Source organism: Canis lupus, chromosome 5, assembly GCF_048164855.1.
Source record: "Canis lupus baileyi chromosome 5, mCanLup2.hap1, whole genome shotgun sequence".
In the NCBI taxonomy this organism is placed as follows: Eukaryota; Metazoa; Chordata; class Mammalia; order Carnivora; family Canidae; genus Canis; species Canis lupus.
Window position 1 is genome coordinate 57,237,035 of NC_132842.1, and position 25,350 is coordinate 57,262,384.

At 49.0% G+C, this 25,350-nt stretch overlaps 1 protein-coding gene across 17 annotated transcripts in view; it reads left to right on the top strand.

Annotated features, from left to right (window-relative positions):
• ARHGEF28 (Rho guanine nucleotide exchange factor 28) overlaps window positions 1-25,350 on the top strand; it is a 288,373-nt gene that overhangs the window by 139,914 nt on the left and 123,109 nt on the right. For 13 of the 17 annotated variants that reach the window (XR_012031376.1, XR_012031375.1, XM_072826802.1 and 10 more), the window contains 5 exons: window positions 510-693; window positions 3,504-3,684; window positions 8,304-8,415; window positions 18,555-18,607; window positions 19,216-19,276. Coding sequence is in view for 14 of the 17 variants with exons in the window: in XM_072826802.1 (XP_072682903.1) it covers window positions 510-693; window positions 3,504-3,684; window positions 8,304-8,415; window positions 18,555-18,607; window positions 19,216-19,276 (591 nt within the window). In the remaining 3 variants the exon portion in view is untranslated. Of the gene's footprint in view, window positions 1-509; window positions 694-3,503; window positions 3,685-8,303; window positions 8,416-18,554; window positions 18,608-19,215; window positions 19,277-19,543; window positions 20,746-25,350 lie in introns of those variants that run through there. The other 4 variants (XM_072826800.1, XM_072826806.1, XM_072826803.1 and 1 more) reach the window with 3 other exon arrangements.

Genomic DNA, 25,350 nt, shown 5'->3' on the forward strand with positions numbered 1-25,350 from the left:
CTTCATACTGCCCACCTGAAGTAGCAGCATCCCCTCAAAGGACAGCTGGGTGTGTTTCTACACGATGGTGTGCACCTAGACTAGTTTTCCCCGAATGACTTGACTGCACAAGTGGAAGGTGATGTCAGTGTGCCCTGGGCGGGTGGAAACAGCAGCACACCAGCGATGGAGCGGACCTGGCTCCAGCACCCACCGGCTACCTTGGACGAATCACTCGGCCTGTCCACATCAGTAAAATGGGGGCACCTGGGTGGTTCAGTCAGTTGTGTGTCTCTTGATCTCAGTTCAGGTCTTGATCTCGGGGTTATGAGTTCAAGCCCCGTGTTGGGCTTCACACTGGGCAGGGAGCCTACTTAAAAAAAATTAAGGTGTTGTTCGGATTAGATGCTTTTGATGATTCCTTCCAGTTCTGACATTCTTATTATGTCTAAATAGATGGTATTGTAGATAAAACCTAGACGACAGAGTTTGTAAATGAAGGAACTAATACCATTTGTCTTTCTTTTCAGTTTCTTTATGCAGAGAGTCTCTTCTACACCTGGCTATGAGATGGGGCCTGCCTAAGCTCTCTCATTTCCTCTTGTGCCTCCCTGGGGGAGTTCAGGCTTTGTCTTTACCCAATGAAGAAGGTGCCACACCGTTAGACTTGGCTTTACGTGCCGGACACTCCAAGCTGGTTGAAGACATCACAAAGTGAGTTTAGCTACTCGATAGATTGATTTTCTCTCTCTCTCTCTGTCTCTCTTTTTTAAGACTGTATTTATTTATTAATGAGAGACAGAGAGAGGGGCAAAGACACAGGCAGAGGGAGAAGCAGGCTCCTCGAAGGGAACCCAATGTGGGACTCGATCCCAGGACCCCGGGGTCACAGCCTGGGCTGAAGGCAGATGCTCAACCGCTGAGCCACCCAGGCGTCCCTAGATTGATTCTCTCTTGATCTGTTTCTATAAAGTGACCATAGAAGAGTGGAAATAACCAGACCACAAGCTAATAACGGTTTATGTGTTGCCATTAGTTCTCATGTGTAAGGCACAGAGTACATAAGCAGATACACAGGTATATTTGGTATCAATATTTCATGGGGAGGGGGTAGTTAGGGAAAAAAATGTCTTAAAGGGCTCCGTAGGAGACTATAATCAAGAAAAAAATTAGGAAAAAAAAAGAAAAAAATTGGGAAACACTAGCCTACCTACTACGTATCTTTCTGATTTCACCTTAAATACCATTGCTTCAGAGAAGCCATCTATGTTAGGGTATTTTATCATTATGATTAATTTACAATATGGTGATTAAAATTATTCACAATATTAATAATAATTTATAAATTTTAAGTGTAGTCATCATTTGTTAGGTCTCCATCCTGTATCACTGGAGGGCTGAAAGTATTTGTATACCCGCTGCAGTATGTCTAGTGTCAACATGTAACACTCACTGAAAGAATATAAATTTTTGTTAAATCAGTAATAGATAAATCCTAAGGTACAATATGGTTATTAGGATCTAGTGAAGTCATGTAAAGGGAATAATAGAGGAACTGTAAAGTTTGCTATGTTCATCATGATATCAACATTTTCAGTGAATGAAAATGTGTGGTTTATTACTTAGAATAATCTTATGAATAAGGTCATATTCTTATGAAAGAGGGATTCATATATAATGATCTCCTTGACTTATTAAAAGGTCTTAAAAAATAAATGGGAAAGTATATTGAAAATCACAAAGTGCTATGTAAATATTAAATATCACTGATATATTATTCTATGGTGTGTCTTAACAGGCTGGTTTTTCTTATTTGGCTCATGAAACTCAGTGTAATTAATTTATCGTTTTAATGGCTATAGAGTTAATAGAATTAATTTATGGTACGTAATGGATATAGAGTTGATGTTCGAATTTTCTATTTTTGTTCTGCTTTGGTCACATGACCACCAAACAAGGGAAAAGCCCATCAAAAGGAATTGCCCTCTATTTGCCTCTAACATGACTCCACTAGCTTGGCCCAAGAGACCAAGGCAGGAATACTTCCTTTGACTTGGTCATTGTGGATGGTTCAATGTGAGATCAAAGTCCTGGCTGACTTCATCTTGGGTAACTTAGTACCTTTCTGTTGTCTTCAGGACCGGGAGGTATTATGGGCTTTAAAATTTTGCAGGTCTAACCAATCTATTCATGAATGGTATTAGAAGTAGACCGTCAGGGATCCCTGGGTGGCGCAGCGGTTTGGCGCCTGCCTTTGGCCCAGGGCGCGATCCTGGAGACCCGGGATCAAATCCCACATCAGGCTCCCGGTGCATGGAGCCTGCTTCTCCCTCTGCCTGTGTCTCTGCCTCTCTCTCTCTCTCTCTCTCTCTGTGACTATCATAAAAAAAAAAAAAAAAAATAGAAGTAGACCGTCAGCTAAAGTCTGAGTGTATAGTGAAGCTTCCATTTTCTGGCTCAGGCTCAGAGTCCATTTAGGATGGGGACTAACATTCAGTCACATGTTAGGATGGGGAGTTTTCTAGAAGATTCTAGACGTTAATGTCAAGAATTTGGGGAGCTGCCTCACATCTTAGAGTTCAGGGGCTCTTAATGGATCTCTTTTTGCTGTTCCATACGATGAAGATAACGTCTATTTGATTGGAAGTATATTTTCATGAAGTATAAATTCATTAATAAAACAAGGTCATGTAAGAAGAGGAAAGGGGCATAGAGTGAGCGCTGTGAAGCGAGGATTGTGGGAGCAATTTGTGGAGGCGTGACCACGTGGTGAAGGGGGCTGCTCCCTGGAAGCACTAGCATATTCCTCCTGAGGCTCCTTCACTGGTTGAAATGGAATGACCTTGTGGGCCATCCAGAACATGACACTGACCGTGAAGCCTATGTATAGCTGGTAAATGTGCGATTGTCGTTGGCCGAAACAGAACAGAAAATAAGTTTATTTTCGGGACTTTAGTCTGGGAATACTGCTTCTTTGTACGTGGATGTTTTCAAGAATACCACAAGGTCAAATTCATGCGTTTTAATTTGCATGATAAAATGATTTACAACAGTGGACCAGTGTGCTATGAATATCCCACTTGTTTGTAACATCCAAACCTCCCCATGCTCCCTGGAGAGCCTATCTGTTTTCCACTGTAATCACCTAATAAGCTGTTGGCTGCCTGCTAATTTGTTCTAGGACATGTGACCCCATTAAAGCAAGAGGCCTCTTTCTGAATTAAAGAGAATGAAATATCAAAGTAAAATGTTTAAAAGTCAGTCGTGTCACCAGCTCTACAGATAACTGTAAAGTATGTAGTGTATGTGAATAGCTTCTCAACTGGCATCGTGTCTCGGTGGAAGGAGGTGGCTTCGTTAGGATCTGTTTACGTGATTCTGCGTGCTTATTGTCAGGTGGCTTTCACGGATCCTTGTGCCAGTTGCATTGGTAATACGGGGGGGGGGGGGTGCGGCGAGTGAGGTGGTACCTTGGGGTTGAGGTCTCTGAAGCTGCCAGTAGGTTTTGATTTGTGACATTTCAGTTTCCAGGGCAGACGTTCCCCCGACCTCTCCCGAGTGCACCTCGGCGGACGTGCCTTCCTGCAGTATGTTCACCCGTCGGGGACACTGACACTGACGCTGAACCACACAGCTGAGCATTTGTTGGAGGCAGATATTAAACTCTTCAGGAAATACTTTTTGGACAGAGCCTTTCTCCTCAAGGTACGTGTGTCCCTTCCTTCCGGTAATACAGTAACTCATGCTCCTCGAGAGGACAGACTGCACGCTCCTTGTCTTGGGAACCGTGTTCCGGAGGGCAGCGCTTTGTCTCCAATAAAACTTCAGGGACATGGAATTGGAAGCTGTGTTCCATCAGCAGAGTGAAAATTACAACATAATATTTTGCCGATAGAAAATAGTAATTTGTGTATTTATTTTCCAGAAGCCAGCATCACTAGTGTTGGATTATAATAATGTTGTAAAATACGGTGTTTCCTATTAATTGATTTTACGTAATTCTTATTAAAAGCAGTTGTATTTAGGGTTGTTATACGTGAATAATACCTACTCCTGGGATTTCTTAAGGCTTAGATGCAGTTAAGCATTTTGACCCCGTGTGTAGTTTCTTTTTAAATGGGGACTGGTCACTCGAAATGTTCCTTTCAAAGAGCTTTTTACCCTTCGCAAAATGGCTCCAGCGTCAGTTTTCAGTGACATCATAGCATGCCTATCTCAGAGTTTAAAATGTTTCATCTTTATTATTATTTTTTATGTTTTGTAGAATCTGCAACAATATAAAAAATATTTGCATCTTAATTATTAAAGCAAAGTGTAGTGTTATTTTGAGTAAAAGGGCTGCGTCCATCTAGTTGACCTGCGCCCCAGGATATAGTGGATTCACTCACCGGGTGCCCGGAGGTCCTGTGTTCTCAAGCACATCCATTAGGAAGGCACAGGTTTCAGGACTATGTAGGCTTTACAAAGTAAACCATTATATATATAAAAAAATCTCATTTATCACAGTTTTGGCTTTTTGTGTAATGTTTGCCTCCTATAATTAAATGACAGATTCAGTCAAAAACATTATGTATCAAGGATTATTGTTGGCTTAATCCATATCAGGTTTTATTTAAAATTTTAAAAAGATTTTATTTATTTGAGAGAGAGAGAGGGAGAGCAGGCGTGTGTGCCCATGAGTAGGGCAGAGGGAGAGGGAGAAGCAAGCTCCCCGCTGAGCAGGGGCTCGGTCCCAGGACCCACCCTGGGATCATGACTTGAACTGATGGCAGATGCTTAACCAACTGAGCCACCCAGGTACCCTCTTGTAGGGTTTTATTTAAAGAAATAAAATATTTTATTTTATTATTTTATTTAAAGAAATAACATGCTTTTCATAGGATGAACTACATTCCTTTGTTGGGTTTTAGGACATGTATCATTTTCTGGTGGACAGTATTTCCTCATTTTGCTTAAGGATGCTTCTCATTTCAAGATACTGAGGCCTTCGGGGATCCCTGTGGCTCTCACCTGCCCCCCGCCCCCGCAGTGGATATCTGGCCCCGCAGAGCCCAGGCCTTGAGGGGCCGCATTGCTCCGGATGCATGCGGCTCCCTGCAGGTGCACACAGAGCTCAGTGGCACGTGTGTCTTTAGATGCTCTGGTTGCAGCGTGGCACTTGGTGACCAAACTCCTGAAAGGGATGGAGCATCCCGTGTGTCTAGCAAACATCGTGAACATTTGTCTCGTTATGAAAAACCACCGGCTTATGAGGTGGGATCATGATTTCTCCTGACGCATCTGAGATGATAGTTGACTTGGCGGGTTTAGGATGAGTCGTTCTAAGTGCTTCAGTAATCTATTGCAGTGGACTCGGGATAACAGAGGCCAAACGGAGACAGCTCTCTGGCTTCTCGGAGATCGTCATTTTATGAGAAGCATCCGTCACCGTGGAATGGCCTGGAGCTGCCTGTGCCCGCGCTCCTCCTCTTTCTCGGAGCCCGTGTTGTGTGGCTGGAGGGTGGGCGGGGGGAAGAAGGCAGAGGTTCTGGAAGATGTTCTGACTTAGAAGAAATGCATCTTGTTCTTTGTCTACTTCTGCTTCCGGGATTATAGCTCTGTCACCTGTGGGATTTTGAGGCGTCCACAGCCACAGTGGCATCTTTTGTTGGCTTAATGAGGAGCTTTTGGCAAGTGCCTGATGCCCGGGCTGTGGTTGTGGGCTCGAGCCTTCCGCTCCAGGGCCCGGCCTCCAGGGCGGGAGGGGGGCTGCCCTTGGGGTTCAGGCACCAATACCAGTGAGGTGATCAATCAGGCCTCTGGACTGAAGCCCCCAGGAGAACCGGGAGCACGGGTTCAGGGAGCGTGCAGGCAGGCTCCGCGACACCTTTCGGAGCCCTCCCCATGGGCAGTATTTCCACCCGGCTCTTCCTCAGTTACAGCGTTTTATAATAAACCAGTGATCTTGCAAGGGCACTGTTCCTCCGAGGTCTGCGAGCCACGCCAGCAGATCAGTCACATCCCAGGTCAGGAGGTCGTGGGATCCCCTCATTTGCAGTCAGTTGGTCAGAACTGCAAGTAACAACGGGGACTTGGGAGTGGCCTTAGGAGTGGAGGTGGCCCGTCTCGCACAGTGTTGGAGGACGGCTCCTGGGCGGGGGACCCCCAGCCCCTCCAGTATACCCACCTGGATTGGGTCCAGAACTCTAATTGACATACAGAGTAGTTCTTACCTGCTCCACAAAACGTTTCTATAGTATTTTTGAACTTAATGTTTTTGATGGTACTCCTTTTCTAGTTTGATGCTTTTTTTTTTTTAAGATTATTTATTCATTCATGAGAGACACAGAGAGAGAGAGGCAGAGACATAGGCAGAGGGAGAAGCAGGCTCCATGCAGGGAGCCCGACGCAGGACTCAATCCCAGGACTCCAGGGTCATGCCCTGGGCCCAAAGCAGGCACTCAACTGCTGAGCCCCCCAGAGATCCCAGTTTGTTGCTATTTTAAATGAAAACAGGTGATAACTGTTACAGATTGTCAATGCTAAAGCTTTACAATTTGGGGGAACAAGTATGGAATTAGTTTAGTAATAAAGTATTCATGTTTTATGACATCTTAGGTGCATAAAATTATGCCTGTTTTTGTTTCTTTTTTACGCAACAGCTGTAGATAATGACTTGGAACTAATGACTAATTTATTCTGAGCTGCAGCATATCCTCGGTCCTGTCTTAGCCCCTCAGTCTTGGGATTTGGGCATTGCTCGGTTATCTTCAGCCTTTCTAGAGCAACGACAATAAAACCTTAGTTCAGAAACCTGAGTCTGCTTTACCCGAGTCTACGTAGACAAGAGGCATTCGGGTGATGATCCCATTTAGACGCCGCACTTGTTAGGGGTTGTTAAGTGTCCGTGTTACCACACTGTATCATTGCAGACATTGGGGGGTGGGGGGGCTGATAATTTGCAATTTAACATTGAACGTTAAAAAATGACGTTGGTGCTAAATATCCAAAAAGCAAAGATATTAGGAAATCAGATAATAGGCAAAATCTGAGCTATATTTTTCAATCATGTTTTAGTTCTCTCATCACACTTTTTCCTGTTAATCAGAATGTTGAGAATTTAGTTCTAGACCTTAGCTAAAACTAATAATGGAGCTGGGAAATTCAAGTGTTCTATGATTGCATCCAAATCTATTCATAAGAATAAACTTTTTTTTTTAAGATTTATTTGTTCATGAGAGACAGAGAGAGAGAGAGAGAGAGGCAGAGACCCAGGCAGAGGGAGAAGCAGGCAGGGAGCCCGTCGTGCAGGGAGCCCGACGCGGGACTCGATCCCGGGACCCCGGGGTCATGCCCTGGGCCGAAGGCGGTGCTAAACCTCCGAGCCCTCTGGGCCGCCCTAAACATTGTTTTTAATAGACCCCATTAAAAAAAAAAAAACTAAGTGTTTTCCTCCATCAGGTTGTGTTTTGTAATCGGAGTAGCAGCCTGATGCCCTTTCCGTGTAGGCTTGGCCTTGGCTTACCCTGAAGACGAGGCCCTCTGGCTGGCCAGGGCTGCTGGGCCTTGAGCCTGTGCGGGGAGGCTCCCATGGCCTCTCGGGCAGTCCCTGGCCCAGTCACCCCGTGATTCCGCGGTGGGCCCTGCAGGAGAGGACGCTGGTCATGGGGTCGGTGAGCGGGCACTTCTCATCTCCTGCCCTTTGAGATTTGGTTAAATGTGTGTATTTGCATGTTTCGTGCTGCTGTTGCTGCTCCGGCCTTGGGGTGTTGCTCCAGAGGAGCCAAGAGCCTGACTGAGCCCGGTTGCTATGCCATCCACGAGGGTCCAGGGCTCTGGGCCGGCTGCCGTGTCCTCTGCCCAGCATCACCTGCCACCCTGCCGTGGGCCGTGGGCCACCGCAGCCTCGGGCACTTTGCCGTCGGGCACGTCGTGCGGGATCTAGGGCTCCCGGGCTCATCCTCGGGCACCTGGTGTGGTCACGGCTAGGGCAGCCCGCGGAGCCTGGGGGCACGAGCTGAGGGGTGCCGCTCCCTTCCGCCCTCGGGGTGTTCTGATCTCGGGGCGGGGGCAGGGGAGGCCTTTGCAGCTCATGCACTAGGTTCCGGAGGACCTTTGGTTGTGACGTGGGGCGTTGGTGGCAGGGACCCTGCTGGCCCTGCCTCCGGGCCCTCGTCGCCTGTCAGCCTCCTCCCAGCAGCCTTCCGCCTCGTCTATGCAGCTGGCCCCACCCGCGTCTGCCTGTCCCAGCTCCCAGGCCCGTGATCCCGATTTCCGTCTCCTGGGCGCAGATCTGAACCCGCCAGAGTTTCCCATTGACTTATTTATTTATTTTTCTTTCTTAGGCTCTTGACGACCGAGAAGCTGGGCCAGAGGAGAGCCGGGGCATGCCCTCCCGGGCTGCCGCCACTGAGGAGGGTACGCGAGCTGCCTCCCCCACGCCCAGGAACCCAGAAGGTGCTCAGGGCCGCCTCCGGGGTCGGAGGGGTTCGGAAGTGCAGCCGGAGCCCAGAGCGACAGGCGGGCGGGGTCGGGGCCGTGGGGCAGAGGCAGGCAGTGCGAACACTGGACTTCAGTTGGCATTTCCTGAGCGCCGTTGGCCCCACCCTGACCTCCAGGGTGCTCTCCCGACACGGTGCATTCGCCGCAGGTTTGAGCTGCGTTTGTTCCTTCCCAGCCACCTGTCCTTTGGGTCGCTCGTCCTCTGTGCAGCCCTGTCCTGGGCTAGTCCGGCATCAAGGGTCTGGAGGTTGGGTCGGTGTCGCTGTCGAGATGTGCGGGTCACCACGGGTTGCAGGGTGAAGGCAGGGGTGCTGGTGTTCCTCGGGACGCACACAGTCACACCCGACTTGGTCGTCCCACACGGATGGTGACAGTCCTCATGGGGCTTCAGGGGCTTGAGGGCAGAGATCCGCCTGTGGATCCACAACAAGAGGTATAGTCGTCGTGCTGCATCGTGGACGTCTCAGCTGTAGGTAACACCCAGCTCCCCTGCAGGGGTGCCATCTGGGCATGTGTTCTCCACCTCGTCATGGTTTTCCCCCGCCCGCTTTTCCATAGACAAGTGTTATCTGTTAGCAAGTCCTTGTGATGGGCATATAAGCATATTTATTTATTCATTTATTTTTAAAGATTGTATTTATTCATGAGAGATACACAGAGAGAGGCAGAGACCCAGGCAGAGGGAGAAGCAGGCTCCATGCAGGGAGCCCGATGCGGGACTCGATCCCGGGACTCCAGGATCGTGCCCTGGGCCAAAGGCAGGCGCTAAACTGCTGAGCCACCCAGGGATCCCCGTGAATAATATTTGTGATTCAGCGTGTATTTGGCAACGTAGACTAGTTGCATTCCAGTTATTTGTCAGGCAGTAAACTCTCACACTCTCGGCCCCCGTGTCTGTTCAAACATAGTCTTGGAGAAGGAAGGTTTGCAGCAAGGCGTTGGCAGTCGTGCGGCCCGTCCCTTTTGCACACTGTCCGGGGTTCAGCTCACCGGCTGGACCTGCCTGGGCCTCTGCGGACTTGCCCTCAGGTCTGTGTCCTGCAGGTGATGTGCTGGGGGCCCTAAGGGAGCAGCAGCTCGTCCTGCCTGCGAAGGAGGCCATGGGTAGCTCTGTGCTTTCTCCCAAAGGCCTGGAGGGGCGACTGTCTGGAAGGCTGGCTTCCCCTGAGTGTTCAGCTTTGCTTCTGTTGCTCTAAGTGTAACTGAGCAAGTGTTTTCCTCATAGCTGGTTGACAAAGACAAAAACTTGGAGCCAGGATGGTGGCCTGCAAACATGGATGGTGCTGCTAACTGCTTTTATGTCGTTTATTTAGTAAGCTTCCATCCTTGCATTTTCCCTTGTAATTTTTCTTCCCTTCTAACCCACCTTTAAACTGATTTGGAACAGAGTCTGAATAAGTATTTAAATTCTTGCCCTTATGGGGGGCTGACAGTTGGGGTTGGGGCAGGAAAACAAGCTGCCCCAGGACATTTTGATACGTGCATCGGGGCGTCCCATGTGAGCAGCACGGGGAGAACTCTGTGGCTCAGGATGGTGCAAGGGTCAGCGCTGCCCGGAGGAGGTGGAGAGAAGGAACTCCAGGCAGTGCAGGCATGTGCGATAGAGAGCTCGGATCACATGATAAATCGAGGGAAATGCAGATAATTTTGAAGTCCTGTTGATCAGGGGCGTGTGCTGTGTGCACACACGCGTGATGCCGGTAACACAAGGCTTGGGAGGGAGGCAGGAACCTGGAACTCCACCCTGACCACGGCGGGAGCTGCTTCAAGCAAATGAGGCTCGATGATGATGGTTTTCAAAAGGTCACTGAGAGCGTGGAGAGCGGGTTGGAGGGATTGGGGTGGGGGCAGGTGTAATGATGGGGAGGTGGGCCCTGAGGTGGAGGGCATCAGCCGTGAGGGGGAGCGTGACTCCTAGCTGGGACAGACCTCGCAGGCAGCGGGGTCATGACGGAAACTGCACTGCATCTTAGGCACGCTGACTTAGGTGGCCTCGGAGCAGCCGAGGCGATGACACTTGCAGTCATGCAGGCACAAGGTAGGATCAAGGGCGCCAGCTCCACGGGGTCAGTGTGTGTGCTGTACGGAGCTGGTGGGAAGTGCTTTGATCTGCATCCTCGGAGGACGCCCTAGGAACTGCAGGTCCGTGGGGCGTGGTGGTAGGCTGACGTGGAAAGCGTCAGGGCCGGTCCGCTTGTCGACCCGTAGGCACCTGGACGTCTGCGTTTTCTCCCCCCTTCTTCTTTAAACCCCGAAAGCAGGCTTTCCCTTTGTGATCTACTAGAAGATTCCTAAGAGATCATGTTTTTCCGTCCCTCCAGGGGCAGGGAGTGGAACGGGAAGGCCTGCGCTTGTATCTGTGGCTGCTGTTGCTGAAAGGATGACCGTGTTATCCTGGAGATGGGCTTTACAGTCCCCATTAGCATGATAAATGGTGTCATTATGGTCCCCGAGCCAGTTATGTTTCCACAGCTTCATCCTTGGGATCAGACTCCCAGAAGGATGGGAGGTCACTCCAGGTGAGCTCAATGGCCAGAAAGCCCTCTCGTTTGTGACACACGCAGATGAGTAAGCTGACGCCAGTGTTAGTAGTCCACCAGCCGCTCGGTTTGGTCCCTCGCCTTCTCCGATCTCCTGTCCCAGGATTTCCTAAAGGGCATTGTTCAAAACACTAGACTTAGGAGATGCTTTGGGAAAGGGTCCTTTGACCAAATAAGGTAACAATGCAGTATCCGAGGCCCTCATTCACGGTGGAGATTCAGAGTCCACGTCCTGTTTCTCGGCATCTCGGTGTGTCTTGCGGTCGAGACGCCCGTGCCGCCTGCGTGCTTGGGGGGCCGTGCATCCAAAACTGGGCACGGTCTAGGCAGGCACTTGAGGGTCCTGCAGGCTCACTTTTTCTTACCCTTGAGCAAATGCTTGAGAGCTCACTCGCTCGCAGGCCACCGTGGTCCAGGCCCTGGTGGCAGATCGGCAACCAGAATGGCAAAAGGGAGAGCCCTCATCTCCAGGAGTTTATTTTTATACAACTGAGCTCTGGGATTTTTTGAGGGCCGGGCCCGTGCCGGGTGCTGCGGGTGTAGCTGTGAGCCGAGGAGGGTTGGTGCATCCACGGAACGCACTTGCCAGTGCTCACCGAGAGGGACCTTTCCGATGTCAGGAGTGTATTTTCCCAGTTTTGTTTTGTTTTGTTTTGTTTATTTGTTTATTTATTTATGATTTTATTTATTTTTTAAAATTTATTAATGAGAGACAGAGACAGAGAAGCAGTGACACAGGCAGAGGGAGAAGCAGGCTCCATGCAGGGGGGCCTGATGCGGGACTTGATCCCAGGACCCCAGGATCAGGCCCTGGGTTGAAGGCGGCGCTAAACCACCGAGCCACCTGGGCTGCCCAATTTTCCCAGTTTTATACACGAGGAAGGGGCAGCGCCGCGCGATTAGAGGTGCCACAACTTGCCTGGGTAGTCGGGAGGTCAACAAGGACATCTCCCGATCACACCGTGGAGTAGTCCCCGCCCTTGCATAACAGAACACTCGGCTGCGTGGTCTTTGGGCTGCTGTTGGAGAGTTCTCTCCGGCATTTGTGTGCAAAGTTGGGATCATCGCCTTGAAAGGAGCTTTCTTCCACACGGCTGACCTGTCTCATAAAGTTCTTACGAGGAAGATTCATGACCTACGTGCACAGGCATGTCTTGATGACACACGCCAGCTCCAGGCAGACTCTGCTAACTCCTCAACTCTGCCGCGATCTGGCCTCTGAACATTTTTTCAGGTTATTCAGCTGTGTTTCCTTTTGTGCAAAATGGTGGAGTTGGGCGTATCATTTCGTAGTGCGTAGTGAGGCTTCGGTGAGAAAGTAGAGTAGAGCCCTGGACTGGTGCCTGCCTGACGGTGGCTGCCCGGCCACCACGAAGCATCACAGCAGCGCCGGCTCGTTAGAAGCCACGTCGTAACGTGTGCGAGGGTGGATTTGGTGGCCGTCATGCGTGTGTCGGGATACGAGATGGCTCTCCCTGTCCCAGGCACGAGGTAAGCAGATTTTTTTGTTCAAACGTTCTCTCGAGGAGAATGCAGCTCTGTGTGCTCCGGGTGAGCGAACGTGAAGGGGCACTTGAATGGTACAGTCTCCTTATTTGAGAACCTCCTGTGAATTATTGGGGGAAAACAGAAAACAAAGGGCCTTTTTATCTACGCAAGATTTCCTTTCCAAGATTCTTCATTTTCCATACTGTAACTGAAAGCCTTCTTTAGAAGGGTTGGGTGCCGTTCCAGCATCTGCCGAGATACGGGATGGCTGGGGCCCGAGATGCTGGGGATTTCAGGACAGCAATAGGCTGTTCTGTAGGGATGGTCACTCATTTGGACACCACATTCTTATCTTAACCCTAGTATGGACCCTCCATCCCAATACTTCATTGGCGTTGTTCACCTGGAAGTCAAATATTTTGGCATTTTCAGAACAATTAGAGATCATGCCCAGACACTGAGGGGGGCACTTGATGGGATGAGCACTGGGTGTTGTTCTGTATGTTGGCAAGTTGAACACCAATAAAAAATAAATTTATAAAAAAAAAAAAATCACGCCCAGAGAACGTGCTTTCCAGCCCTGGGAAGTAATTTGTAATTGTTCCTCTCATTTCACGGAGCCGCTCAGCATTTTCCTGTACGTCCTTTAGAGGCTGGCTTTGCCAATCTACTCTTTCCTCCGGCCCTCAGGAGAGTGAGTTTCTTCATCGAGGGGTCAAGGATAAAAATAGGAGATCAAGTCAGTGTGGTGCTCATTTTCTCTATTCTTACAATACTAGTATTTTGTCATGCATGGAGAAAAATTCTTCTTGCCTCCCCAGTTTATCAGAAGAATCTTAATTTGAGCTGGAAAGAATCTCCCCATTCTTCAGAAGTCGCCTTGCTGTAACAAGCTCTGTCCAGACGCACCATGGGTACCGGTTCCCGACGGTCAGATGAGCAGCCTGGAGGCAAGGACTAGCATGAACTGAGCCCGTGTCAGGAGTCCAATACAGTTGAGATGAGCTTACGTGGAAAGTAGAGCTGAAGAGTTTCTTTCCTGAGTTCCAGTAGAATCCAAGTGGGAAGTCGGGGGAACAGAAAAGTATTCACAAGACAAAAAATGAATGTTGTTTATATCATTCAAGTATGACTTGCCTCATTTTATTCAAACAGTTGAGTAAATCAGGAAAATTAAATCGTGACCTCAGTATGAGAGGTCATTATTATTTATTCATTCATTCATTCATTCATTTATATTTTTATAAATTTATTTTTTATTGGTGTTCAATTTTCCAACATCTAGAATAACACCCAGTGCTCATCCCATCAAGTGCCCCCCTCAGTGCAGAGAGGTCATCATTTAGAGCCTTTGTTTATGTGATAGTTGCAACCAAAGTTTTGGGCTAAGGGAATCTTTTTTTTTCCCCCACCCCCTGTAAATTATTCACTATTGGAGACTTTTATGGGGCGTGGGCAAATGCAGACTGGAGATGTAAAACAAACCCAAAAGTATATTATAAAAACATATAAAAACATAAAAATATAAGCAAAAGAAAAAATATTAAGCATAGTTACCATATGACCCAGTAATATACTCTATATATATGTACAAAATATGTGTATATGTGTATATATATATATACACACACACACACACACAATGTGGTTCATCCATGTAATGGAATGGCACTTGGGCAATAAAAAGGAATGAACTGCTGGTAAATTATGCAAAAAAAAAACCTTAAAAATACTATGCTGTGTGAGAGAATCCTGTTACCAAAGACCCCGTATTGTGTGATTCCATTGATATAAAATATCCAGAACAGACAAATCATTAAGTCAGAAAGGACACTGGTAGTTGCCTTTGGCTGGGGCAGGAGTGGGGATAGGTGGGGAGGTCTGGGGCGTGAGCACTCATGGGTACAGGATTTCTTTCCTGGGGGTAAAGAAAACATTCTCAAGGGGTAACAATTGCAAAACTCCAAATGTGTCAAAAATAATTGAATTATATGTACACTTTAAATGGATATTTAGTATAATATTATGCCTTAAAGCTGTTACAAAAATATGCATGTAGGGAAGGAAGTGTATATACTAAAACGTTAGTGGTGGTTTTATTTCTTCTTTTCTCCTTAATTATTTTTGTGGCTCGAAAAAGTTATCACAAGTAATTTAAAAGTATTTCAAAAAAGAGTTCTTAAGTTCCTTTAGAGAGGATGCAGAGTGCAAATAGGAAAATTAGAATCCATCCAGAGTTGCTCTGCTCTGGTGCCGAATGCCTGCCCTCGCCTGGACGTCCTGGCCTTGCTGGTCCTGGCCTTGGCTGGTCCCGGGGCTCAGCAGGGACCCAGCCTGTTCACAAGAGTGGACTGATGGGCTGATGCTGGTATTTCTGTAGGTAGGGCCTTGTCCTTTCTCCTAGTCCTTGCTTATGCTGGGAAGCCCACAAGATGGATTTTACTAGTGTTCCCGCGTTTAGGCAAAAAAAAAATAGAGTAACTGGGATGCTGAACCAGAGGGCACAGCATTAAAGTAGCTGCCGAATGGAGAGGAGTGTCTCAAATTTGTTCCCTTCGCCGTTTCAGCCCCGGCCTCTCGTGAACTGGACATGCACACCCGGGTGAATCACTGGCGCGATGCGTTGACACGGAGTCCTTAGAGGGGAAGCGGCGGGAGGGGCGGGAGGAAGCAGAGGGAAAGGCAGTCCTCTGTCCATCAGTCTGGCAGCTCGGAAGTGGGGATCAACAGGGCTGGGATTCAGAGTGTTTGAGTTAGTATTTCAGAAACTTGAACAACTCTTGCATCCCGGTCCTGAGCCACGGCTTTGCCTGATGATCCCCAACAACTCCTCTGCTGTTCCGGGCCGCCAGGTGTAGGTTCCCCTGGAGAGAGAAGCGTTCATCTGGTGCCTCCAGTATGCAGGCTCTCGCTTGGCTCCCGGCACCTAAGGGTCGGGCCAGCCTCCCCAGAACTCACATCTGTTGGGAGGAAAGGATCCATTCAAACCCTGTAAACCCCTCTGAGTTCCCTTGGGCCTTTGTGGGGCAGGCAGCATGAGCTGAGAGCATGGCCCTCGGTTCCCGATGTACTTTTGGTGATGCCCTGCCCATCTAGCCCAGGTGTTGACTCCATCGTGGACGGTTGAACCTGAACCAAGAATGCAGTAGCTGTCTGGCTGGCTCCCATCACGATTTACTTACTTACTTACTTAACTTACTTACTTATTTATTTATTTATTTATTTAGATGATGATGATGATGATTATTATTATTATTTGCCTCCTTCCTGGGAGGATCCAGACTCCAGACGATAGCTGTCTGGCTGGCTCCCGTCACGAATATTTATTTATTTATTTATTTTATTTATTAAATTTTTAAATTTATTTTTATTTTATTTTATTTTATTTTTTTGCCTCCTTCCTGGGAGGATCCAGACGGTAGAAGTCTGGCTGGCTCCCATCACGAATATTTATTTATTTATTTATGTATTTATTTATTTTTAATTTTTTTGAATTATTTATTTATTTATTTTTTTGCCTCCTTCCTGGGCAGATCCAGACGACCCAGCAAAGGGCAGTTAAAGGAGAGTCCTGATCAGCCTGTGTGTCCAGTGTAAGCGCTTGCTTTGCAGTAGGTGTGGCCTCTGAGGTCCCAGTCGTCAAAAGGGGACAGTGAGACTTAACACAGAGCTGGGACCTATTAGGCTCCTCTGTTTCTTAACAGAAACACTCGTCATAATCTTATAGCCGCTTAACCCTGGTTTTTGAAAACCCCGTTTGCAGGTACAGTGTCACTGGTGACCATGAATATTAGAGCTCGTTTGTTGTTCCATTTAGAGTTTAGCAGTAAGAAAACATGTTTATTAAGTTTGGTAAATCGGATTTAGAGGGGATAATCCTTCTGGGTGGGCTGTGAGGGCAAGATTAATGGGCCTTTAAAACAGAATAGTTTGATGTTACCGATATCATTATTGGCTGGAGGTTGCCATGGCAATGGGCGGTTCGGTTGCACTACCGCCCTTGGTGTCACAGCTGACCGAGTGTAAGAGGATCCCGGTAATTTAGCAGAAACTCTCCTAGAGCAGTTTGATTGACCTCCGGTGGAATGAGCGCCAGATTCTTTTAAAGCTCTAGGCCGGAGCTGTGTATAGTCCCAGATTAATTAAAGATCGCCTATAGACCTTATCCCGGGTCTATACACGCTCCCAGGTATCTTCAGTGGTGCTTGCGTAAAGCTTCTATAACTTTGGAAGCTATTTTTAAACTCAGTACAAATCTTATAAACACTTGTCTCTCTTAACAGCTTCTGGTATTTGCATTAATTAGATTAGATTATACCTGAAACAAAAGCAAGCTGCAGTTGGCGGCACAGAAGAGCGTGGGCCGGCAGGGTGCAAGGTGGGAATGGGCAGGGTGGGATCTGGCCGGGCCCCCGAGGGACGTGGCCTCTGTGAGCCCAGGCTGGGTTTGTCGGGTGCCGCGGCCTGGTCAGCTCAGTCTTGGGGAAACGTGTGCTGTCCCTTCTGACCAGCGCCCTCCACGTGTCTTAGAAATGCGGGAGCCTAGTTGAGGAGCACGCGGGGTGAGAAGGCTTTAGAGGAAGCAGGACAAAACCCAGCGCGCCCGGAGGCCTGGGCCGGAGTGTCCGTTGACCTTTGCTTCTTGCCGCCCTCCCTTTCTCATTTCGGGGCCCTCCCCGCCGCAGCAGCCCAGCTTTTAGGGGTCGGGTGTGTTGTGTTTCAGAACAAAAACCCGTCTTTTCTGTAGGCGCCTCCCACCCCGTGGAGCCCTGGGTCATGCGGTTCTGGGCAGGCTTCCCCTGGGCGTCACGCAGCCGGCGGGTCGGTGCTGCCTCCTGCAGGCCAGGCGCGGGGTGCACACCGACGTGGGCTCCCCGGCGCCGCCTCCGCTCTGGGCCCCCGGGAATAAACACATAAAATCTTAAAACACACACACACACAAAGAACCCAGCCATGAATGAGACTCCTCGCTTTGGTCCTGGCAACATGAGTAAATCCACGTGAGACGGGAGGGCTTGGGTGACGTTAGGTAACAGGATGGCGAGGTGCAGGGGCCCTGGGTGGGCGACGGGCAGGGCAGCCCAAAGGTCCAGGGGCGGTTGGGCAAGGCCCTGCTCCCCATCCTTGCCCGGGGTGTCCAGTGCTCCTTTTCCTCAGGCCCCACCCTGCTTGGTGCTTATGTATCAGCAATGGTGGCTCTTGTTACGGCAGCTGAGTGCGAAGAGAACCGGTCAGGACCCAGAGAAAAATACCCCTCAAGTGAACCTTCCTGTTTAGCCCGGGGCATCCCGACCACTGGAGTTTCCAGGAAAGCCGTTATTCCGAGGAAGGGCGCCTGCGCGTGCCCGGCCTGGCGCCGTCCGGGGTGGGAGCCCGAGGGTCGGGCTGGCCTTGAGGCGTCAGGGACGCCCGGGCAAGGCTGAGCCTCAGTGGGGATGAATGAGGCCCTTTTGAAACACGAAAGTTGTGGTGTTTGAGGAGCTGGACACGTGGGACACGTGTAGGTAGGTCCTACGCACGTCCCTAGAATCTGGCCTATTTGGAAGAGCCTTCGTCCTGTGAGCTGTCTTCCTTCTGCATCAGGGGCCTTTGTTTATTTAATGATGTTTTTTTTTTCCCCCATCAGGATTTCCTGCGAGAGGTCCTGGGCTTGTTAACCTCTTGGTCCCCAGATATTACCGCAGCGTGGCAGTCGGGGCATCTCCTACTCCGCGGAGGGTTGGTTTTTAAGAAGCCTGATCCAGGCTAGCTCCGCTCGGACCACTCCTCGGGCAGCTCTTTCTATTTGTTACCTAGTTTGGGGGTTTTTTTCTTCTTTCTTTTTTTCTTTTTTAAAGATGTTATTTATTTATTAGAGACACAGAGAGAGAGGCAGAGACACAGGCAGAGGGAGAAGCAGGCTCCATGCAGGGAGCCCGACACGGGACTCGATCCCAGGACCTGGGGTCACGCCCTGGGCCAAAGGCGGCGCTAAACCGCTGAGCCCCCCGGGCTGCCCCCCTCTTTTTTTTTCTTTTAACGAAAACTTCTATCAGCAGATCCTGATGACGATTATTCCTTTTGCAGAGATTAGGAATTTGGTGACCGGCAGGCCATCACCTGAAAAGGAGGATGTAAAGGTAATGATTCTCTGTCCCTCTTTCTTTTTTTGGGGGGGGGGGCTTCTTTTTGGAGCTGAAGTAGAAGTGAAGAACTAGTGGTGATAGCTAGCGGAACCCCCCACGCCCCCCGAAGTGTGTTCCCCATCTCACGTGCACTTGAAATTCACTTGGCTCTACCTACTGTCAGCCTCTGCTCTGGACCGGGGCTGACCGACCGAAGCCGCTGCCTTTCTGGCTCACGGCTGTGTACGCAACCCAAGCGTATACATTTTCCAAAGCAAGTTTTTTTTTTTTTTTTTTTTTTTTTTTCCAAAGCAAGTTTTTCCTTAAAGAGTGGGAGCTACAGATGTTTGCCCGCACGGCAGCTGCAGGGGGACGCCCGGGGACAGCCTGTGGGCGTAAGGGGACCTGTGCAGGGCTGTCAGGTGGGCCTCCGCGCGGGCCCAGTCCCGTCTTCCCTGGAGCCCTTGAGGACTGCTAATCGAGCGCAAGCCTGTGCTCGCGCCCGTGCTGCGAGACACGTAACGCGTCCTCACGGATATTTTCTGAGGTCACGTTTCCTGCGTTGATGAGAGTAAACCCAATTGTGGCCCAGAAGTGATTTTTGTCAAAAACCTCTTTTCCAGCGTGTGGACAGCCCGGACGTTGACCCCCATGAACACGACGGCCAGGACAGTCTTGATTTGGGTATGTTCCAGATACAGCATCCCCGTGTGCACGTCCTGGGTACAGACAGGACCCCAAGAAAAGAAATCTTTTTATTTTTATTTTCTTAATTTTATTTATTTATTCATGATAGAGAGAGAGAGAGAGAGAGGCAGAGACAGAGACACAGGCAGAGGGAGAAGCAGGCTCCATGTAGGGAGCCAGACACGGGACTCGACCCCGGTCTCCAGGATCACGCCCCGGGCCAAAGGCGGCGCTAAACCGCTAAGCCACCCGGGCTGCCTTTTTTTTTTTTTTTTTTTTTAATTTTATTTATTTATTCAAGAAAAGAAATCTTAAAATACAATCTTCCCTCCTGGGAACTTTGTCTAGTTTTTGAAACCAATGCAAAATGAAGTCTTGTCGCGGCAGCAGTATTAATACCTTGAGTTCAGGGACTGAGTCTCCACGTATGATCCTTTAACCAAAAAAAAAAAAGGCAAAGGCAAAGCAATGGAGGCTGCTTCCAAGCAGTGGAACTCTGAGCCAGAGTCTGGCGTGGACTGTGTCCTGTGTTGGCTGCCTCATTCCTGGTCGGAGGTGGGCCCCGCCAGCACGGCTGAGGAAGGGGCTGAGGCCCCTGGCGACAGTACGTGGTGGGCCTGAGACTCCCGGCTCCCCCTGCCCGGCCTTGGAACCCCGGGCTTCCTGCCCATTTTGAGACCCAGCTGTGGTACCTTTGGAGCTGAGCCCATGCAGTCCTCCCCTGGCCTGGGGAAGGACCAGATGCTGTCGCTGGGTGCAGCCTCTGGGCACTAGGCGATCTCTTGGCAGAGGTGAAGGTAGTTTTTTCCTGGGACTGGACCTTCTCATCTGCCCACAAAGTCTAGTCGCAGCTCCCTAGGGCGTCTCCTCAGATCCCTGTGGCCGCTCGCTAGGCCTGGAGGGCGAATGTGGGCCCCAGAGTTCCCCTTGGAGTTGGAGCCTGATGAGGCTCTTGGAGGCCAGAGGATGAACATAAACTCGCCCAGACCTCTGGGCTTGACTGGAAGGCACCTACGTACAAGCTTCCCAGTTCCTTCCCTGAGTGAGGCCGAGGCTGCGCCCCCCGCGGAACGCATGTGAGTGGAGGGGAGCTGGGTGTCGCTGTGAGTGAGCTGGTGCTGGAGCTCGTGGAGGGTTCGGGCGGACGCAAAAGGGGGAGACCAGGAAGATGCCCAAGGGCGAGTTTAACCGTGAGGGTGGGTGGGCCTGGGGGCCCAGAGGCACGGGAGTCCCACTGGAGGCCAGCGGAGTGTTGTGGGCATGCGTGGCACGCACGGGCAGAGCAGGGACGGCAGTGGGGGAGTCGTGGAGAGAAAGTGTGGCAGGAAGCACCACCGCCGGCATCCGTTGGCCGTGCTGCTGGCAGCCTGGCTACGAGCAGGGATGTTTTCAGAAGGCCTGAAATCAAACAGAAAGTAAGACCCTGCCAAGCAATGTGCACACCTTTGATATTTCTGCTCTATAAGGTAAGGGCCATAATTCACCTCTAGGAGAGGAAGGGGAAGAGGAAGCAGAAATGAAAGCAAACATCTCCATCTACAGGATTGTCGCAGGCCATTAAACTCAGAGCACAGCCGTTGCTCACGCATACAGGATGCCTCATCTGCAAATTGCATCGTGCTCCTAGGAATGTTAGCTTTGAAGAGTGTTTACCAAGACAAACTGCTGGTGGGGGAGGAGCATCGGCCGGTTTTTTTTTTTTTTTTTTTTTTATGAGTATTAAATGGGGTCATTTTAATTTTCACCTTTAAAGATTCCCTTCTCTAGCTGGCGTACTTGCTGGGTAAGAAGAGGATGGAGTAGCCCGACCTAATCGGTGTGTTTTGCCAGTAATGTCACTGGGTCTGAGGAGGATTGTACTAAATGATTTGAGACACCCTTGTAGAGCTTTCATCCCCAGTGAGTGATGAAAAGGGCCACGATCGTTCCTTGTGGTGATATTTGCTTCTTTCTTTGTTTTTATTTTTTTTTAAAGATTTTATTTACTTATTTATTTATATTTATTTATTTATTCATTCATTCATTCATGGATACATGGAGACACAGAGAGAGAGGCAGAGACACAGGCAGAGGGAGAAGCAGGCTCCATGCAGGGAGCCCGATGCGGAATTCGATCCCAGGACTCCAGGATCACGCCCTGGGCCAAAGGCAGACACTCAACCGCTGAGCCACCCAGGCGTCCCTGCTTCTTTCTTTGGATTAGACTTTTTTGGATTGGAAAAAAAAAAAAAAGGTACCCGACTTTATGCAGAGAAACTGATAATAGGGTCTTAAAAGGACCTTCTGGGCCAGGAAGCCGTGAGCGACAGTTGGGTGATAAGCCGGAGTCTGGAAATCGAAACGGCTTTTCCACAAGGCCACTTGCAAACTGTTGTGCCGTTTTATTTGCACTTATGTTCTGCTCAGTCCCCAAGGACGTGCTGATAAACGTCAGCACGGTAGAGGTTTCTTTCTTGGCTGACTTGTATTATTTAAAATGATGTTAGTATGATGTTAGTTTAGCGTGTGCTCACAAGCTCCAGCGGTGCTGCTCCAGCAGCACGTGCTGCGACGATGGCCATGTTTTGTATCTGGACTGTTCAGAATGGTAGCCAGTAGCCACCTGTGGCTACTGTGTGTGTGATGTGTGACTAGCGTGACCGAGGAGGTGACTTTTATTTAATTTATTGCCCTGGAGGTTCCCTTTGTATTGTTGGCCATCAAGGCATCAAAAACCACACTGGCCAGTGGTTCACATACTGAAAATGACCGTTGGTTGCAGAGATGATGCCTTGGGGGTGGTGGTGGGGTCATCGCTGGTACGTTTATCCAAGCCAGTGCCTCCGAACCACCTCAGTGAGTCGTAGGAGGACATTCAGGGTGATGGGACATTCACCCCTGCTCTCTGTGGGTGCTGCAAGCGCCTCCTGGGGGCGAGTATCAGTTGAAGGGCTGGGACTTTGTTCAAAGGGAAGACTATATGTCAGTTGAAGGCCTGGGGTCCAACTCTGGTGCTGAGTGAAGAGTGGAACTTCTCATTTTGGGGTTTCCTTCACATTATAGGCAGGTGGACTGGAGACTGAGAGCAGAGCATTCGGACGAAATGGATTTAGAGAACATAGATGAAGTGGGTCAGTAGAGAAATTTAAGAAGGAAGAAAGTCCATTTGCCCATTTCACTCAAGTGTGCAGGGCGAAATATGATTAAGAATAGAAGCTTGGTAGCGGGGCCCCAGCAGATGCTGTGCCAAGGAGAAGGTGGTGGCATCAAGCCTAAGCAAGGGGACAGCTGTGGGAATGTGGAGGGAGGGCGAGCTCCAGCTGCCTTCTTGGAATCCCACCCACAAAGGAAGGCGTGCAAACCATGACTGCATCAGCAAGGTTGGAGATAGCTTGAATTGCTGCTGCCTTGCTAACTCTACTTCTATTTTTTAATTTTTTCTTAAAGTTTTTGTATGTTTTTTAAAGATTTATTAGACACGCAGAGAGAGAGGTAGAGACTCAGGCAGAGGGAGGAGCAGGCTCCATGCAGGAGCCCGATGCGGGACTCGATCCCAGGACCCCGGGGTCACGCCCTGGGCTGAAGGCGGCACTAAAGCACTGCGCCACCCGGGCTGCCCTAACTCTACTTTTAAAAGGCTGAATTGGACGAAATAAAAGTGTGTGTCTGGTTAGCAATTACGATTTCCAGTTAAACGTTGAGTTTGTCCTGGAGGCCTGTGAAACAAGATGCCAGCATTTCGGGCAAGTTACAGAAGCTCCTGGAAGGTGACACCCCTGCTTCCTTAGCACGGGACACTCGGGAGCGTGAGTGGAGTTGGGTGCGTCGGACCAGGTTCAGGGACGCTCAGAGCGACGTTGGTTTTCCTACCATGATTTATCCGGTGTGTCCCGCGTTGGACGGAAGACGGCTTGAGCCTGACCCCCGTGGAGCGTACGTGTGTGACTGGGGTGAGTGGAAAAAATGAAGGCTTGGTGAAGTCAGCAGCGTGAGCGTGTTTCAGCGTTCCTGGGGGACTGGGGAGGGAAGGGGGGACGCCCCCCCCCACGGGGAGGCAGCGATGGGATGGGAACCGCAGCCTCTGCTAGGGGATCACAGTGCTTTCCAGCTCTGGGCCCAGGCTCGGCTGCAGCACGGCTCCAGGTCTGGCTGGCCACCGCGCCGGCCAAGATCCCGGATCGAATATTGTGCCACAGAAGAGTTCGGGAAAAAATAATCTTAAGTTGTGGCAGCAACACATGCTCACAGTAGAAAAAAACTGAATGTGTAGTCCCCCTGTGCTTCTCAGAGTGAGCGCATCTTCAGCACATGGATTTGAGCTAAGCATTTAAAAATCCATATTTTCTGTATACCGTCGCCCCCCAGTAAAAGCCAAGCATTTCGCTTGGTGCGTAACAAAAGTCACAGGGTTCTCCAGCAAAGACGTGCTGCTTGTGTTGAACTCCAGGAGATGATACAGTGCTTTCTAGGAATTTCGAGGAAGATCCTGACAGTCTCTGATTTTCGCCTAAGGCTACGCTATTGCCATCGTGCTAGCCGAAGTGAACCAGCAGAGGCTTGTTGTTCTGGCATTAGGGGTCTTACCTCCTCTTGTCTGTTCTTTTCAATGACTTTTTCCAAGAATGGTGTCCAGCAGTGTTCGAAACCGTGGTTTCTGGTTGTCACACAATGGAGCGGAGAAGCAAAACAAGTCCTCCTCCTCTTTCAGTCTTGGTGTGATTGTCTTGGAACTTCTGTGCACATTTGCACGTCTCAGGTTTCAGAAAATCAAGTCTTTACTCCTGAGGTAAACATAAGGATACTTCAGTGTCTATAATGTACAAGAGAATACAGTGAAAGGGAAACTTAATATTTAAGCTGAAACTTAATGAAAACTTATATGAAGTTCTCTACTGTTACGACTTCATTTGATCCTTACAACTCTTTATAGTGTGGATGAGACAACTGAGGATCGGAAAATACAAGTGACTTAGGGTCACTAAGTAAATAAGTGACAGAGCCACTCTCCAAGCCCGGATGGTATATGGCTCCAAACCCCACAGTTTTTCTTTTTAGCTTGTGGCTCCTTAAAAATACGAGTATGACATAGCTCTTGTACTCAAGGCATTTTTGGGTCTCACTGGAGAATAAGAAAACTGTACAAATACTGTAATTCAAATCAAAATATAAATACTCTTCTAAGGAAGATGAATTTCACCAAGATTGAAAGGTGGGTGACATGTTGTGATGACATGAGGAGGATCAAGGGAAGCTTCCCTTTCACATGGTTCTTCCCCACAGCTGAAAACTCCAGGCAACAGCGCCTGCCCTGGGTGATTGTAACCATACAGAGGTAATTTTCTAAGGATTTTCTAATTAAAAGAGGCACAGGCAGCCCGGGTGGCTCAGCGGTCTAGCGCTGCCTTCAGTCCAGGGCCTGATCCTGGAGACCCGGGATCGAGTCCCACGTTGGGCTCCCTGCATGGAGCCTGCTTCTCCCTCTGCCTGTGTCTCTGCCTCTCTCTCTCTCTCTCTCTCTCTCTGTCATGAATAAATAAAATCTTAAAAAAAGTATAAAAGAGGCACAGTAAGACTGATGAAATTATTCACACTCTTGTATTGTAATAGTTGCATGATATCTGATGAGAAAGTGGCCTTGGGATATATCCTTGAATTCTGCTAACTGCAGTTGGAATCAGCCAGGGAAAGCAAAGGAATCAATCCATTGACTATGAATGAAACGTAAATACCATCTTGAATTAATTTAAATGCAATCATATTGGCACAACAGGGGAAAAAAAAGTTAATTACTCTAGAAAACAAGGAGGGTAAGTGACCCACATTTGGGAGAAATTCTTTGTTAAGCAAGAAAATGAGCTGTCCTAAAAATAGAGGTGTGCAAACAGTATTTTCTACTTCACTTTATGTGTTAAATGAATGATATATAGATGGTCAGTGGCAATCTTATCATTCTTTAAGAATGTTAGTAAATCAAATTAGAAAATCTTATTGAGCTTCTCACATGTACTTTTTTGTTGTCAGAATAATACTCCTGTCGATAATCAGTTTATAGATAATTGGTCAACGGGACCTGTGCTTTGGGGAGGACTAGA